At 44.1% G+C, this 18,545-nt stretch overlaps 1 protein-coding gene across 4 annotated transcripts; it reads right to left on the bottom strand.

The window, feature by feature from the left end:
• Positions 1-381: 381 nt before the first annotated feature.
• On the bottom strand, positions 382-16,538 carry DYRK2 (dual specificity tyrosine phosphorylation regulated kinase 2). Of its 4 annotated transcripts, none has more exons than XM_083832906.1 (3): positions 15,123-15,638; positions 14,551-14,687; positions 382-6,175 (listed from the first exon to the last, which is right to left on the bottom strand). In XM_083832906.1, the coding sequence occupies exons 1-3, from the start codon at positions 15,169-15,171 to the stop codon at positions 4,574-4,576; spliced, it is 1,788 nt and encodes a 595-aa protein (XP_083689032.1). In that variant the 5' UTR covers positions 15,172-15,638; the 3' UTR covers positions 382-4,573. The 4 variants fall into 4 exon arrangements, with proteins under 4 accessions (XP_083689032.1, XP_083689031.1, XP_083689033.1 ...); XM_083832905.1 differs by lacking the exon at positions 15,123-15,638 and adding an exon at positions 14,881-15,035; XM_083832907.1 differs by lacking the exon at positions 14,551-14,687 and having other exon boundaries at positions 15,123-16,538.
• Between the last annotated feature and the right edge of the window lie 2,007 nt (positions 16,539-18,545).

Raw genomic sequence — 18,545 nt, 5'->3', positions numbered from 1 at the left:
ACAAAAACCAAACCAAAACAAAAACATAACACATTTAAATACCAGTGCAGGCAAAATTCCTGCCAAGGATGGTTTCGCTAGGCAAATAAACCAAGAAATGTATTACTTCCTAAGTCCTGAGAAGAACTTTAGAAACTCGACGCCAAAAGCAGCCCTTGGGCAATATTCAAGGCTGTCAAGACACATAAAGCAGCATAAAAATAATCCTCCAGCAACAGGTAAATGCTAAATACAGGTACCATAGGCATTTCTGGGGGACAAAGGCATGGCTGGCACTGACTTCAGTGGGCTAAGATAAGGCTTTTCCGTGATTAAGGAATGCCAGCACTTCAAGGGCTCTCTTTACGACCAGAAAAAAACCCAAACTACAATGGAGAGAAGTAAAGTAGGACATAAAATTTTATTCTGAAATGATCTCTGGCCACAACAATAAAATGTAACAAATATTCACTAGAACAGTCTTAACTCCTGTCATCAGCTGTACAATACATACAGTATCATAAAACTGGCCACTAGGATTAAAACCCCACTACAACATCTTTAATGTTAAGTGGCAACAGCAGCATCTCACAGAAAAGTATACATACATATATACACAGTCCACATTCAATCGTTTTTCACATGTTTTCAGTACACACAGTTGCAGCATATTACAGTCACGTGTCTAAGTCGTTGCCCAATAAAACCCCAAGCTACTGCTTAGACATCATTGTAGAGCAGTCGAACTGAGTAATTACAATTTGTAGCAGAGATGTACAAGCCCCTCAAAACAATAATTCACAAATGTTTTTGTTTTATTTAAATGCTACCGTAGCGTTAAACTGGGCAATATTCTAATCTTTACCGACCGGAAAAAGAGAAAGTGTTTTGTACTTATCACAAATATCGATGGAAAAAAATACTAAAAATATGGAGAGCATTAAATAATGCACACCTTTCCTAAAGATTCTAATATTGCCCAATGCTACTTGTGTCTAAAGTGTTTCCAACGTTCCCATGAAGTCATTTATAACTTCAAACCACCCACCAAGTTAAAAGTGGCTTAAGTGCCTTGCACCCAAATTGTAAAAATCCCTGGCCACCTTTATAAGAGCCAGGCACATATAAAAGGAATGCACTTTGGTTCATACCAAATGCCCTGGGATTAAATCACACTATAAAACTAAAGAGTCTGAGGTAAATTTTTACAAATACAGTTGACTTCTGTCTAGTATTACCGTAACAAAAATTTATTTAAAAAAAAAAATCAATTTGATGTTGAAGTACAACCAATGAGGAAGGGCCGTCTTTAACCCCTTAGTGAGACGTCCTACAAGAACAGAGTGTCCTTTCCACCCCAGCAGTGTGATTGCCTTATTGTTTCTGTTAAGGCCTCGATAATCTACAGGATGTTTTAAAACAGGTACGGCGTTTAAAAATAGATTTCATCCCTACAATCCAGTATTCAAAGGGTTAAAGAGGCCAAGATGCATGCCCTACAACATGGCATTGGTAACAAAAGGCACATTGTTAACACCAAGGGCACAATCCATCCTCTATTGTTAATCTACACATCTTGCATCACTCTGTTGTTCCAATACACTTCAGTGGTAATGAACACTCCAGTGGTGCAAGAAACTGAGCCAAGTGAGACTGCAACCAAAGACAAGACAACACTGTGCTATTACTAAATCTGAAAATAGCTCAGACATCTCCAGACAATGGTAACATGTGAGACTAAGCACTGTTTCCAAGCCAACTTCTATCAGCCTAATTATCAGAGCCCTTATAATAAAATCACACCAAAGCAAGAGGCAACGTCTTCTCCCCCCCGCCCCCCTCCTTTTTTACACGTATAAATAAGCTACAATAAAAAGCAGCCACATAACTTAGAAACCTTGATGTAGCTGCTTCTTTAGTATAGAGGAAGTTCCACTATATCTGGGTTAAAAAAATAGCTCTGCACACTATATTTTGGCCTTAAAGTTTCCGGTAGCATTTATGAAGAAGGTTGGTCATAAATGCGTTATTGGCATTAAGAACTGGTTACATGTAAAAGAAAATTTAGTGGTTTTAGCCCATTAATGACCCATGAACCTTATGAATGTTTTCGTCTTCAATTGTCATGAAAGGCAGGAACATGTATCAAGGTTATCTTTAAAATATACTACGGGGGAGGCGATTCTTTTTCCACCCCTCACGTAAGTAACCCCATTTCTTAACTTTTGCGGAAAGAGCTAGGTAGAAAGGAGTGGTAAAGCCAAGTAGTTGGTGGAGGAAGTAAAGAATCCCAGTTGCTGTAAAAAAATACATGGTACTGTATTCCCACAGTCATGGGAGTCAGCTAATTTTATAGGAAAATTAATATATCTCTTTTCCAGACTTAGAATTTACTGACCATAACTTACTGGATATTCATATTCCAAAAGCTACTTTTCTTAGCTGTATTACTATATTTCATTTTTAACATGATTTCACACATGTTTACATATTGCACTTACACACCTTGTATAAAGTTGTGAACATTTAAACACTAAATAATTTACTTTGACTAGAGGCAGGAAATGATTTTTTTTTATAAAAAAGTAATAAAGATGGTTGATTGATGCTCTAATTTTTACATTTATCAATCAACAAATACCATCCTCTACTCAGAAATTATTTTTGGAGCTTCTTTAGGTGTTGACTTTTTGGCAAGAAGTTGAGTGATATGTTTCCTGAGAATTCTGTCGTTTCATACTTCTATCCCTCCCCCAGTCTTACATTAAATTAAAAACAAACCAAAACAAACAAACAAAAAAAATTAGGCTGTAAGTGGTAAATCTTAATGAACATGAAGAACAACTTAACCGGAAACTTTCTTGGCCTCTCAGGGGACCATGCTTTAAGTGTTTTTCTTAATTTGTACATGTAACTTAGTAAGATCTGTGCATATAAAGGTTGCTTATAGTAAAGTTATTGAGGTTTTATGCAATCCATTCTAGTCTCTCTCATCCTAACATCCATAAACCCTTCTAGATTATATTCTATTTATCTAAAATTCCCTTTTCATATGCTGTTTTATACATCTAATGTAGACCACAGTCATTGCATGTGATGAGATACTGGTCTTAGATTTCAAACTGTTCCTGTTGAAAACATGCTACAATGTGTAAGTATTTCTCACGTAGGTCTAGATATTATTCCTCAGTAAAGACCATCTTTCTTCCATGAATATAACGGAAAGTAAAAAAGAAAAACCAAACATCAGCACACACACACACATGAACAAATCTATACATATCTCTAACTGTTCCTTCAAAATCATTTTCAGCTACAAATGCCAAATTCCAGTCATTTACCTTTTCCTTGACATTTCTCCTGTATTAGTAAGTATCTAAGATGGTGCCTGCCAACTGAAAAGCTTTCCAAAGCAGATCTTTGCATCTACACCTATGTTCTCTAAAGAAAGGTACTTGTCTACAGAAAACCATACAGTAACGTAGTGTTTGCCCCTACATACAGATTTGATCTGAAGTGTAAATGTACCGGAGAGGTTACAATCACTCAGATAGACATTGTCAGAAGAAATAAAAACAACCTGTGAAATCCATGTAGCATTAACAGTCTGGAAGTTACAGTATAAAAATGACAAAACAAACACTTCTGCCTATGTGATTTAGGGAGGCCAAGCTGCACATGAGGAGAGAAAATAGAAAAAAATAGAGAGAAACCCAGTGTGAATCCTCAGTGTTATATACCTGAAATGAAGTCCAGAATGTTTTGCTTTACCTGACTTCAGGTTTAGGAAGCAACTCATCAGTCACTTTCAGATTTAGAGGAACAGACATACTTTCAGCTTCATTCTTTCAGGCCTGTTCCTCTCACTCTAGCACATGGCATGTACAGTAGAGAGTCTATTTTAGCCCTAGAAGTTCTTTTTTTTTTTTTTTTTGCATTACATCTGAACGATCATTTTAATCAAAAACATTACTGCCAAATAGAGAAAGCATTCCACAGGCGGTTACTGTATCATTACTAAGTGATACCACTACTTTTTCTGGGCTACCATTCAGAAAATGAGAATATAACATGCTATGGCTCCATTTCAGATAACAAGTTTGCAGGTGCTTAACTGTATTTCTTTGAGAATTCTCCCTGGAGTCCAGTCAGGCATAGGTGTTAGTGTTTGCAGGATCAAGACCCATACCCATAAACTCCAGAAGAACCTTACGAATTTACCCCAGGTGAAACTTAATATGAACCATGGAAGAGAAAGGTTAATACCTTTGACACCACGCTGCAATGCATGACAATCATGTTGTAACCAGTGGCCTGCCACTGATGTTTATTACTGTGTCACACTAGTTACAGTAAGGCTAATTGTACTGTAGAAGACAAACATTTTAAAAAATAAGTATAAAAACTTAAAGCATTGTCCCCGTGTTTTTATAAAAACAAAATCAACATTTCTTACATTTAAAATGAGTGCTGAAAGATACAAATGAATAAAGTTACTGAGCAAATAAAAATGTATTATCTGAGCTACTTTTTCATACAAATAAGGCTCAGCCACATTGTATCTCTTGTATTAACAGCATTGGGTTTTTCAAACTCAGCTAACGAGTTTTGGCAACACTGTTCTTTGCTGAATATTCCCATTGGCATCTGTCATCTGTGCCAAATTAGTCCTCAGTTTTGAAGCTGAGCTTGAAGTCGGAGGTAACTTGGAAATCGATGTTATAGCACCAGTGCTCTCTGTAATTCTCTTTGCCGAGGCTTTCTCCCCAGTTGGAGGCTTTGGCAACCGTCTCCTTAGCCAGGGATGCCGCAAAGCCTGGCTGGGTGTCATACGGATAGCAGGATCCCATTCTAAACACTGTTTTAAAAAGTCAAGGAAGAGGGGATCATCACATCCCTTTAATGCATTACCCCATTCTCTGCTCTCTGGCGGGCCGCGTAGTTTTCCCCTCCGAGAGCGTCCACCGTTAAGTATTACGGAACCATCAGACAAGGTTGTGATGGTGCAGTAGCGGGGATAACCCTTAGAGCTCACAAAGTTTTTGGCTCGCTTGGATGAATCCAGAAGTTTTGGGGAAGGCATGCCCAATAGCTCGATCATACAAGCCAGCTGGTCTCCTTCATCTTCTCCAGGCAAAAGTGGGTAACCGGTGAGAAGTTCTGCTAGAATACATCCCAAGCTCCACATGTCTATGGGCATCCCGTAACGAGCACCAAGGATGACTTCAGGCGCACGGTAAAAACGTGACTGAATGTAAGTGTAGACACGCTGGTGCTCGTAACAACTTGAGCCAAAATCGATCACTTTAATACCACTTCTACCCTGTTGCTTTAACAGAATGTTCTCAGGTTTAAGGTCACAGTGAATGATTCTATTTTTGTGCAAAGCATCCAAGCACTGCAAAATTGAGTGGGCAAACTTGCGGACCAAAGGCAGGCTAAAGCCCTGAAACTTGTTTTTCTTTATTAATTCGTACAGGTTCATGCTCAGCAATTCAAATGTCATGCAGATATGGCTGCGGAATGTGAAGTTTTCCAACATGTGAATAACATTCATGTTGTTATCCTTATCTTGTTTCCGGAGGTGTTCCAGAATCCTAATTTCTTCCGCAGCTTGGCGGTGGAAACGCTTTTCGTTTCTCACCATTTTTAGTGCCACATGCTGATGCATCTTGTGATCGTAGGCCTTCACCACCTGCCCAAAGCTTCCTTTCCCTATAACTTTCAGGACTTCGTATCTGTACGCAATATGATCGTGGGGTACTTGCACATAAGACCCCTGGTCATCATCGTACCCGCCGTTGTTTGGACCACCAATCACACCTTGCCGCTTCTTTGCATTTGGACCCAAAAAGTATATTTCAGGGTAGCAAAAAATCTCGTGATGCTCAAAAGCTGTTAATTTTTGCATGTATTGCTTCATTGCCTGCTCTGGTGTCATAACGGAGGCTTTCACCTTCCCTGTTCCATCTGTAGATTTTAAAGAGCTGGAGCTCCCTTGTCGTCTGTGAGCACTCTCTGACTGTCTGTCCTGAACCACTGGCAATCCAGATTTGCCTAGTGGTGTAAGTCCATTCGGCTGCGTTGTCAGAACCGTCCTCTTGTTACTATTATCTTCAAACAGCTGCTGAACCTGGATTTGTCCATGGCTACCAACATGGAGGTGCTCATTCATTGTGTGCTTACTGCCTCCAACCTAAAATTGAAAATAAATACATACCCAGTTAACAGGAAAGGCATAAACTCTTCTATGCTTCACCATTCATTCTGAACCCAACATCCTGCCTAAAACACCACAAAACAAAGTATTTTCTTAAAATTCTGCTGTCTACAGCTAATTCAAAAAAATACAACATATATGCTACGACACTACTAGATGCCGTTACATTCTCCAGATCCTAGTTTCTCAAATGCCACTTTGGTGATTCTCTGAAATGTTTGTAACAAGGCAGTCAATGGTGTGCCACAACATTAAGTGAACAACTCCTCCAAGGAACCTTCAAGGCAACAGTCCTGTTACATCAAGAAGTATGCTTGAGGGATATTAAATCAGATTTCATAGTAGCAGTTTTATTTATGCTGGAGGTCAATATATAATGCCTGCTGGAGCTTACATAGCTAAGGCTCTCCTAGTCATCTGTTCTCAGAAATCAAAATTTTAACTTGTTCTAAAACTAGCTGGGTATCAAAAGCGCCAGACACAATTTTCAGCAATGAGGAATGTGCTGTGACCTGCACAAAGAGGAGAAGAACCTGGACATTTCTCAAGTTCAAGAGATGCCATTCACTGCTTGCGATTGAGACACTCCCTATTCAGCAAAGCACTCAAATCAACGTATAAGCATAAGTATATCCCTCAGCACTTTGCCACGCCAGCCTTATGACTTTTAACCAAGATGAGATCTGGGGCCTGATACAGACTAGAATGGAAAGAAAATCTTTGCCTTGAAGAGCATACATGCAACTTTATTTTAAAGGGATGGAAAAAGTATTAGTTGATTTTAAAAATTACATTTGTTCTTTACCGTTTGCACAAGGGAGAAGAAGCACTCAGCATTTTCAAGCAAAGAAACACTGGAAGTACTGGGGTATGAAAACAGCTAGTGCAAGAAACCTGTTACTTTTAAGGAGAAACAGGAAATTTACAAGCATATACTTGCCACTAAAATAGCTGTCCTTAAAATTCCTCATTTGCTCTAAAGTAGAGGATAATTAGTCTGTCTTTTCTGCCTGGTCTTAGACAGACGTGGGAAGAATTCCCCTGCTGTCTCTCCAGCTGATTCACCAGCCTTAATATTTATGCCAAATTACTAACCAAAAGTTCACAGATACTGTCAGACAGATGATCAAGCCAGGGTTGAGAGCACTTTTAATCTGAACCTTATTTTTTCTATGCAGCTAAGGAAAACACATTCCCTGTTCACTTCAGGTTGCTGAAATGAAATCAGAAAACGACAGCTGTGTGCTGTGATACGAGGCAGTGAAATCTGTCCTGCAACTGCAGAAGTGCTTCCTAATGAAAAAGCCAGGACGTGCGATGCAGATTCTAGCACACTTTTTGCTTCTGTTACGGTATCACACAGATATGGCAGCGACTTGGCTTTGTAATTTCATTAAATTGCTCCCAAGGAATATCCAACTAGCTGGACACACCAGCTTTGCCTTTGGATAATATTTTGAAATTTGCAGCTCTAAAGCTCACGCAATGCAAGAACAAGAGCTCTCAGGGACTGTTTCTGCTGAGTTCACTGTTCTCCTGTTTCCATTTTGACTCACGTTGAATGACTGGTCCATTTTATTTCATCACTGCAGTTGGACTGCGTAGGTTTATTTGCAGAGCAATTTCAGCTCGTGCAATCAAATTTGATTGATCTCATAGAAAGTGCCACCACACAATGGCAATTCAGAGCAAAGGCACCTGTAACATTCAAGCACAAGGAAGGTATATAGGATATTGACATTAACTGTCTTCCTGGTTCAATGTCTCAAAAGCACCAGGGAATTGCCTACAGGGAATTCCTTCAGGTCAAGTTTGAAGCACACTCCTGCAACAGTCTCCTTAAGGTTGTCCTGATCCTGTATATGCAGCAGTGACTGAACTTAAGAGAATTTGGCCCCAAGAGCTGCTACGCGGTGAACCTCAGAAGAACTGGATCTGGTTAGTAAGATGTGTTTGGAGGTTCAGCGCATGCTGCATGGCAAAACTGCCTACGAGAGAAATGCACAACAAAGCAGCAGAGTAACTGTACAGACCACAAATGCTTCAGCCAGGAAATTCCAGGTACAAACATTTCTTCTGCAGGGCTGCTTGACCAGCAAGGCAGCACATACCTAGATAAACCGGGAGCAGATAATACTAACGTACGGCCAATGAGGAAGAAACAGCATAGGGGAGAAAAACGTCTCTCAGAATTTCTTAGCCCAAGTGCTCATTGACACAGTTCACATTTTGAATTAATTTTCTTTTTATTTCCCCTTGAGTCACCTGTTTTCACAGTTAGCTATTTTCTGCCCTTCCCGAGCACTGCACGTTTCAACAGACGTGCTGCGTAATTCTTCAAACTTCGGTTATTTGCTTTGTACCAGGGCTTTGAAAGAAAAACAAAACACAAACATTTGTCCACTTTCAAAAGTCCACTGGGACTAAGGAGTTCTTCTTCCTAAAAGCATGTTTGTAAACACATCTCTAAAGCGTAAACCATGTAGCTCTGCTTCCTGTACCTTTAGGCAGCCTCACTGCTTCCCTTGCTGCTCATAGGTTTCTTTTTTGCAAGCAGCAGAATGAAATCACCGGCATTATCCCAGCTTCACCCCAAATCTGAAGTGACCGGTTTTGCCAGTTTCAGTCAGCTGCTGCTGGGGAATGCAAATGCAGATGCAGACAGTAGCACTGGTTTTCTTTGTGGAAGAAAAGCCACTAAATCAGCACAGGCTCTGTTCCAGAGCTTGTGGGGGAGATGACAGCTCACGTTTCTTTCAAAAACCCCAACGGGAGTTTCAGAGGTATCGGACACATCGCTGCAGAAGAACCACCACCTTTTCTTCTGTTTCCTGTCAGGATGAGCCGAGGGCTGGATTCTCCCCAGCCCTTTGCTCTGCCTATCTGCTTCTGCCTACCGGCTGTCTGAGATTTGCCGTCAAGTTCGGGCTTGCACTGCTTACACGCTCCGCAGGCTTCACCGGTGACGCTCTAAGTTCCCCAAACCACAGCTAATGGGCTTGGGAAGCTACAAAGGGCCACAGCCCTCTCGTCCCGTAGCAAACTGCTCACGGTTCGCAGGAGCTCCATCAGCCTTTCATCCGAAACCACAAGCCCAAGAGGTTTATAATGCGTCTCCCTTCTGCATCTGCAGACAGGCCCGTACATTGCAGAACCAACAACCCGCACACACAACCAACAACCTGCACACACTTACACACCTTACTTACTACAGTGTCACATTGCCTGTGCTCAGACCCATACACACCTCCTAAGATTTGCGTATTTTTAGAGCATGCATCTTCAAAAACTTCTTGATGCACCCATTTTTACATAAACATATTGAAATACCGGGTAAGCTTGAACTCGAAGAGCTAATATTGAATGTTCTAGCAACATCAACTATAAAACAGCAAATATTACAGGTTTTTTTCTGCTAACTGCAGTGTTTCATAACTTCAAAATCACTGCTATGATTTTGCTTTAACTTTGGTTTGCTCAGTTTATGGAAATAGATGGCTAAGCTGAAAAAAATTCATGCAATCTTTGAAACAGAGACACCAAGAAAAAAACAAGCAAAAATTATTTTGTTCTTTCTCCTCCCTCCCCGCCCCTCCTGAAATGGATTTAAAGACAGAAGTGGACTACAGTACTACGCCTAGATGACAGACGTGTTACAACACAGTGGTGGCATAAAACTGAGTCCATCCTGCTAACAAGAAGGCAAACTGACAGTTCTCCTGAGGTGCCGCTCAGCCAGTGCAATGAGGTCTCAAGACCTTCTACAAGGCTGGAATGACTGTCTGCAGGATCCAACGCCATCTTACTTAACCGATTTGATAAGTATCAAATACTTATTCTACATGGTGTCTTCCAAAACCCTTAACACATTATGCAGTTGTACCACATTCCATCTTTTCTGTAAAACAAAACAAAACAAACAAACAAACAAACAAACAAATAAAACCCATACTTGGTGTGCTATTAACACCCTTTAGAACTATGCAAGACTGACCCATGCTTCAGTTATATATTATCATTTTATTTTAAGCAAAACCCCAGAAAAAAGACTTTGCCATCAGTCCGAATCTAGAAGGATTTATAAAATGAATCCCAATAATAAGGTAATTGTATGATGTCCTGCAGAAATACTGCACGGGAATAAGATGTCTTTATCTGCTATTACTCTGTACAGATGAGAAATACCATGCCAAAGTAATAACTTATTAAAAGAATAGATGCTACACTCTAAACCCCTTTCTTTACAGTACTTCCAGGCACGCCAGTTTCAGCCCCAGTGAGCCTAACACGCTAGAGGCATATGGTATCAGGTGTAGCACGCTTCACTGCCTATTTGGTTGACTACAGCCTGAATAAATGTACAAAAGGCCCTTTTTCCTTGATAAATGAATTCAACAGCATTCCTCTGTGCAGAACTAAAAATAGCTGCTAATTAGCACGATAACAATAATGCAGGATTATCATAATGGTTTTATTATGAGTGTGGGTTTTATACACTGAAAAAGACTAAGCCCTTGTCCGAAACAGCTTGTGTTCAACAAGAGCAGTAGAAAAAAAATCATTCGGATTTTTTGCTGCTGTCACACACGGCCAACATAAGCTTATTTTTGAAAAGTTAACATTGACTTTATACTGCAAATATTTTCAGGGACAGAACTATGCTTCAGGAGCGATACTGATTCATAAATTCCTTTCCACCTGTCTGGGTGACGCTGTGCATATGCAGTGAGCCTGAGTACTCGTGGGACACCCCCGTGCATTACGCACGTTGAAATCAACAAGGACACTCCGTGCACACTACATCGTGCCTTCAGGTAAGCTGATGTGCACATGTAGGAGAGATGTGCCCAGATGTTCTGCGCTCCCCATAGCACAGCCACCAACCGTTAGAGCCCAAGTTTCAGATGTCCTCCCAAAAAAAGTTAGATAGCTTCACTTTTCCCCCTAAGCATAAGATTTATGCAGAAGAAGAATCACCCAAAGAAACCTAGGCAGAGCAAGGTCATGACTGCATACTTATTTCCACTCAAACACGACAGCATTTCTGTGGCAATTTATTACACAAACACACCAGAGTAGGAAGATGTTTTCTTTGTTTTTACTTGCTTTAAAACAGCTGCACACAACAGAAATTTGCAGCATGTTATCCACCAGATCTTCAGGTAACAGAGTCCAGGGATCTCTGTTCCATCATAAATTATTATTGTTTAATTATATAATTTCAAGATTAAGGCTGAATGATGCAAAAGCATATGGTTAGACACTCGTCCCTAGTGGCAAAAGAAAACAGGCCTGCTGCAGGGAAATCTTGGAAAGGCCTTGAAGAAAGAGGGCACTGAATGAGGCACTGTAAATGGGTTGTTGTTACAGTCCTGGACAGGAGGAGAAAAAGATTAAGACTGCTTTACTGCAAGAGAAACAGGAAGAGTGCAGGACGTAGGGACATATGCCAAGTAAGAAAGAACAGAGATGGAGGTAGGCAGGAGACAAGAGTCTGGGAGAGAGACTCACAGACGGGTGGGGATTTACACGAGCAAAGCAGCAGGCAAGCAAGATAATCTCTACTGCAGCATGTCAAGTGGATGCAAGCACACCGTAATGAAACAGGACAGAGCAAATAGGAAACGATTCCGATCATCAATGCAGAGACTTAAGGCTTCAAAAGAGAAAACAATGACTAGGAGAGGAAAACGAGGAGGGCAAGGCATTGGAAATGAGTTTTCCATTGCAAGCATCCAAAAAGATAAAGTCGCGGATGGATACAGGCAAGAAAATGCCTAGGATGAAGCCACAAATCTTTGAAAATAAACAAAACCTTTCCCTGGTACAACACACAACAGTCTGCTTAGCAACAAAGGCTGCTGCGACTGCAGAGACTGCAGCCAAAACCTCTGCCCTGTTACATGAAGCCCGTGCATCTCCCCGCTTCCCCCCCCCACGCTGCTGTGCCCTGCCAAACAACCAAACGTCACTGGGAAGAGAGAGACAACAGCTCTGCTACAGGCTAGATCACACAACCGCTGCAAGAAATAAGACAGGTAGTGGACTTCTTGTCTGTCTGAATTCAAAGAAAAACTTTTTGGCTTAAAAAAAAAAAAAACCCTCTTCCACCTCAGTCTCTCCTCACGATCAGTGTACACACAATGCACACGTGCACAGGCAGCCACAGGCAAGTTGAACCACTTAAGTAAACTATGCCTCTGAGAGTTTGAAACACAAAAGAGAAATATCCGTTTCATTTTTAGCTATTAGAGAAGTTAAAATGACACAACGGGGATGAAAACACAGTATATAGATGAATACAATGAAACAAAACGGTTTAGGAAAATTGAAATGTTCCATTTCAAATAGATTTGATTGGAGGAAGTAGTGGGACACAAAACCCACTGCGTTTCAGTCGGTGTCAGCTGAGGTCAGTAGGCCTGAAGTTTAGAGAATGCTCACATAACATATATAACCATTTTTTTGGTTAAAATCCAGCATTCTGATGTCACATCTGATCCTTACCGCAAAAAGTTATGTTAGCCAACCACAAAATAACAACCTACAGAACTCACAGAGGCAGTCTGAGGTATTCCTGTAATAGTACCCAAGGCTAAATAAATACTGTAGAGTAGAAAGGTATCGCAAAGGCAAGGCAGGGTTTGCAACAGTCAGAATCCAGAGGGACTTGAAACACAGCAGGAGAATGCTCGATCACCCTTGAGTGTTTCCATTAGGTATTCCATCTATATGTACGTATACGCACATGCATATATGCTGAACATAAACATATGCATACATACACAATGATGTATGCATAAAAATACTGGAAACAGAAATATAATGCTCAAACACTCCTTGCATGCTTTCATAAAGACATCATCTTTATATATGTACGTACATAAAAATGTATGCATCTATCTATAGACACTATACATAACATACACATACACACATATATGTATGTATAAAAATACGAGGGTTCTGTACTTAAAAAATTAGTTGGTAGCCCCAGATACACAGCTGGACCACTGGGCCTTCTCAAATCCTAAATTAAGTCTGGGCTCTGCTACATGTGGGCCCCTGCTATTTGTGGGCCCGTCTCTATGTGCAATTTCACGACTGGTGCCCAGGCTGTTGGTACTATGTTTATTTTCTGTTTTTAAAGAAAAATTAAACCACCGTTCCACTTCTAAAATCAACCAGCACTTAACTGGAATGCAAATGTGCAAAACCCTGCCTTTGATAGCAATGAACAATTCAAATATATATCCTAGCTACATAAATATACACTGATGTTGCTCTTAAGTATGCAGCTCCACCTTGAATCTGCAGAATATTCATCATTCCTTTTGAGAACATCCTACGTACACTTGCATTTTTTTTAATTTAAGCCAATTCTTTCTATAAATGGATTTGAGTAAGTCGCTTTTACCCCTGAAGCTACACGGAAAGTCACCGAAACACTAATATCTAAATGCATAGTTTCACCTTCCACCAGCCCATAATCACATTACCATTTAAAGCTCTGCCATATGTTTACGAAGATAGTATGTGAGCATCCATGAAGAACTCATTAATTCTGAGAAAAGTATGCCATCAATGCCTCTCAGGGTCAGTCTGAAATCTTTCCTAATTTAAAAGGAAATGTATGCAATAAAAATTTCAGATATTTAGTGTTAACATGACAGCCTATAGACCCCTCTCTCTACGCCGTCGTGCCTCCAGGACAAGAGATACCCTCTCTCATCCATATATAGAGGCATACTCGGGAAGTTTCATTCCTAGTAGATTAACTAGGAGTGGGAGATAATGTGAGATAGCACACAACCGGAAAATAACATCCTTTTCATGCCATCGGTGCTCATTTCTTTAGGTAAACTACCGCAGCAATAAAGTCGGAGCCATCCAATCCTTGCCCCCGCGCGCTGCGATAGCTGTTTCCAGGAAGACAGAGATCGGCCCGAGCTCACCAGACAGACAAGGGGAGAGCAGCCTTCATTTTTCACCAACGGGGCTCACGCGACCCTTTAATCCCGCTGCCAAAATAATGTCAGCTCGAAAAATGCGTTTACCAGAACAGCTCCTCTTGGAAGGAGGGGGTGGTGGGGGGGGTGATTTGTGAGTGAAAAATGAGCTGTAAAACCGGACTGATGAGGGGCTGGAGGGGCAGAGGGGTGAGCAAGCCTCTCCTCAGCGCACTCGGGGGGTCTGGGGGTGCCCAGCTCGCACGAAGCCCCTCACCCTCACCACCGGGCGCAGCGGGCGCCCCGTCGGGCGGCGCTGGGTGGCGACCCCCGGCCCCCACCGCCCCGTCCCCCCCCCCCCCCCCGCCCGGCCCCGTCCCCCCGCCCCGAGCCCGTGCTCACCGTGTGGGAGGCGTTGCTGGCCCTGAGCGGCGGCAATGCGAGGGGCGACGGCGGGCCGGTCCCAGCTCCTGCCCGGGCCACCCCGGCTCCGGTGCCCGGGGAAGACTGCAGCGGGCGGCCGCTGTCCCCTGCCCTGCCTGCGGAGAGCACAGGGGTGAGCGCGGAGGGCCTCGCCGCCCCGTCTCGCCTCGGCCGCTTCTCCATTATTTTTATTTATTTATCCCCCCCACACACACACCTCCTCCTCCTCCTTCCCCGGGTCGTTTTCCCGAGCTGTCCCCGGGTTTATTTATCGCTTTCCCTCGCCCCTTCTCCCCCAGGACAACTCACCGCCCCGCGCAACAGCCGCAGCCCGCAGCCCCCCGCCGGCCCCCCGGGCCCCGTTGCCGGGCGGGGGCCGGATCATTGTTCCGACACGAACGGCCCCGCGGCGGCGGCAGCCCGGCCGCCTCCTCCTCCTCCTCCTCTTCCTCCTTCTCCTCCTCCTCGCCCTCCTCCTCCTCCTCCCCGCGCCCCGGCCCGGCCCGGGGCGGAGCGGGCAGCGGGGCGCCCGGCGGCGGCCCCCTCCTTACCGGCTGGGTAGGCGGCGGCGGCGCTAGCGGAGGGTTTCTTGGTTAACATGGCCGCTGGAGAGGAGGGAGAGGAAAATGCATGTCAGGGCGCCTCTCCTCCGCTCCTCCTCGGCCTCTCCGCTCGGCGGCTGCCTCTCGTCTCCGATCAGCTACAGCGGGACCCAGACGCGTCCTCCGCCGCATCCCCCTGGCCCCGGGCCCGCCGGGCAGACCCTCCGAGGGCCCGCCGTCTCCTCCCGCAGCAGCAGCAGCAGCAGCAGCCGCGCCGCCGCCGCAGCAGCCCCCGGCCCAAGCTCATCACCTCCCCAGCCCCCGCCCCGGTCGCCCCGGTCCCCTCGCGCGGAGGAGGGGGCAGCAGAAGGCGGCCGGACGGGGCCCTCCTCCTCGTCCTCCTCCTCCTCCTCCTCGGCCGGCGGAACGGCGGCGAGCAGCGCGCTGCGGGGGCAATGCCCGCCCCGCCGGCCGCCTCCCTCCGCTCCGCTCCTCCCTCGGCTCCCTCCGTGCCGCCACCCGCCGGGGCGTTGAGGGGGGCAGCGCCGCCCGGCCCCACAGCGGCCGCGCAACGGCCCCGCGCGGAGCGCACGCCCCATGGAACCCCCCCCGCTCATCCCGTACACCCGCTCCTCGCCCGTCCCTCAGCGCCCGGCCGGCCGGCGGTGCCCCCCCGGGGCACAGCCATCTTGGGACGCGGCCTGCCCCCCGTGAGGGAGTCGTGACGGGCACCGAAAAGGGGGTCACCGCCGGCTGGGGGGGGGGGGGGGCAAAGGTGGCACCCAGGGTGCGGGGACACGGCACCCGAAACGTTCAGTGGGGTGGAAACTGGAAAATGGCGGAGGGAAGAGAGGTTTTTGGCGTTGCCCCGAGCCCGCAGGAGGGGAGCGGGGGGTTGTGTGTGTGAGGGGACAGCCGCCTCGTTTCCCGGAGTGCACAACGTGCTCCGCCGAGCACAATGCTTTGGATGCCTGGTTTGTCAGTGCGAACGTCACTCGTGCCAAAAATAGATGTCTGAGCAGTTGCTCAGCTTGGGACGGCGTCGAAATGAACTCTCCTACCTACGCGCAACCCTTGTTCAAAATCTGTGCCGACCGCGCATGTTTTCCTGTTGGAAACAGCTGGTGGATCTGGAGACAGACCTCCCTTCATCCCCTTCCACTGAAAAAGACAGAAAAATAAACCTCCCCTTTCCCTGTGCCTAAGCAAAAAATAATTAAAAAAAAAAAAATCCATCCCTGCAGCCAGAGAGAAAGACTTTGCCTCTTCCAGTACCACAGAGACATGCATAAACAAAGACATTTCCTGTACTAGTACAGAGAAATAAACACTTTCCCTAGCCCCTCCTGTCACAGAGAAAACAATCATACCTTCTCCTGCCCACACCCACCCAATCTTTTCCCTTCACTGCAGCAGAAAGCAAGCTTTGTCTTCCTCAAAACCCCCCAGATGGACACATGCGCCCCGAATTCCCCTCCCCTTCGCTGCCAGTTGTATAAATGCTTTCTGGTGACTCCCAGTATTTTCCCGTCATTTTCACAAGCAGCGTACGCACATCAAAAGTATCTGAATAACAAACATTGTCATAATATTTGCATTTCTTGTGAGATACCTTCAACATTTAAGGAACGGTCAAGGAAAATACGCTTTTCTTGTTAGCCTAGGAAGGGGAAGGGGAAGGAAGCTTGTTCACATTCAAGCTAGATACAAAAAGCTGAAGTTGATATCAAATAATCTTTTCCTAGGGCTTGCAGGATTTCTTACTTCACTATCTTAAATGATGTGTTCTCTGACTGTCAGAGTCACAGATGGCTTCGTGCACATTCTGGGATTAGTTACACCTAAACACTGAGACAAGAGAAAGCCTGTTAAGTGTCCTGTTTCAACTCCTTTCCAGTCGGGTGCATCATTCACAATGTGCTTCCACTGTTTCTTCAAGCAATCTTGGGGTACTATGAAAAATATGTGAAAAAAAAAATGAGTCTATCATGTAACAAACAGCTTCTTAATTAAATCCGTGGGAACACATTGCATTGGTACCTGCCCAGCTATGCCCTTTCTAAAGCCGTGTGCATTTTAAGCTTTCAGCGTGAGTCTTTGAACCTTGGGCCTGTCTACATGCCTCACTTTCTCTCACTCTTTTCCCATCTGCAATCCATCCTGGCAGCTGCTATCAAGGATAGTTCTACCTGATGGAGTCTGAAGTGAAGCTCAGGATGAGGGCAAGCTCATCTTGATTCCCTCTGAATGCAATACAAGAAACTTCAATTTAAAAGCCTCTTTCATGCAGGATGTAGGTTGACAAAGAGGAGGAACATGCTAATATAGTTGTAAAATACCTTGGCTGCAAATACTGATGCCTTTAACAGCCTTCTGCAAAATCATAGTCGCAGATCTACAAAGAAAAAAAAAAAAGAAAAAAAAAAGAAAGAAAAAAAAAGGCTAAATACTCAAAAGCAAAGATTGCTTTTTTTTTGTGCCAAGTGTTATACTCAGGAATCTGAACTATGTCTCGCTGAGTGGCCACAAAACTTTCTTCTTTCTGACACTGGCCAACTGAACATATATATCAGCACTTTCCAGACCATTGCTACACATAGATGAAATCAACAGACTTCAGCTCCCAGGACAGAAATATGTATTAGACACCTGGCAGGAGAAAGTGTACAGTGCTCAGAAATCAGAGGGCAAAGTGAATTAGGGTTTTCTTGATCCATTTTCCTGCCCCTTCAGCTTTTATTACCCAAGAGTGTGAACTGACTCTTAATGACAGAAGATTGGTCTTCCCTTTCTTGCAAATAAATGTACAGTGTGTTCACGAGTGTCAGACCATTTGCAAGGGGCTTGTAAAGCAGTGTCATCAAATCACTTGTTTTTAAAAGAAATAATCTGAAGACCTTTTTTCCGGATGGGCACCCAAAAAGTCCTGCAGACTTGTAAGTGCCAGCTCAGTGGGACACAGGCAGTACTGGTTCTTCACCACAGTGGCCACCTAAGGAACGGGGGGGAACAGGTCAGCAGTTGGGGATGCAGGTGGGATCAGAAAGCTACTTGCTGCAAGGGAAAGCCAAGAAAGCGTCTGTCTTGATGAAGCTTAGGCTGGGCTATTAAAGGTATCGTCCTCCTGTGATAAACTGTACAAAGCGTTCTAGAACAAAGCTTAGCAACTATTGGTAAAAATAAAGTGGTTAAATCACAACCATCGAATGAGAGAATTAAGGTATAGTTTAAAAAAAAAAAAAGAACCAGAATAGAATAAAACATCTTATCTGTAAAACTTTGTCTAAAAGTATTTCTGCCCACATAGTACATTAAAATGCATTATTGAAGATAATACACTAGTACAGTGAGGAGAGGTACAGAGCATGCCGCGTTTTGTGAGCCATTCAGTCAGGGCTCTGCCTTGATCAGGGCTCTGCGTTGTGACTAAGA

This window comes from Anser anser, assembly GCF_964211835.1.
Source record: "Anser anser genome assembly, chromosome: 1".
NCBI classification, from domain to species: domain Eukaryota; kingdom Metazoa; phylum Chordata; class Aves; order Anseriformes; family Anatidae; genus Anser; species Anser anser.
The sequence above is the reverse complement of the archived record's forward strand: the minus strand, read 5'-3'. Positions and strand labels throughout refer to the sequence as shown.

Coding starts and splice junctions, on each gene's coding strand:
- DYRK2 (XM_083832905.1), bottom strand. CDS start 14,956: ATGATCCGGCCCCCGCCCGGCAACGGGGCCCGGGGGGCCGGCGGGGGG. Junction 14,688..14,880: donor TGCGGCTGTTGCGCGGGGCG/GTGAGTTGTCCT, acceptor TGCTCTCCGCAG/GCAGGGCAGGGGACAGCGGC. Junction 6,176..14,550: donor CCAGCAACGCCTCCCACACG/GTGAGCACGGGC, acceptor TTTCAATTTTAG/GTTGGAGGCAGTAAGCACAC.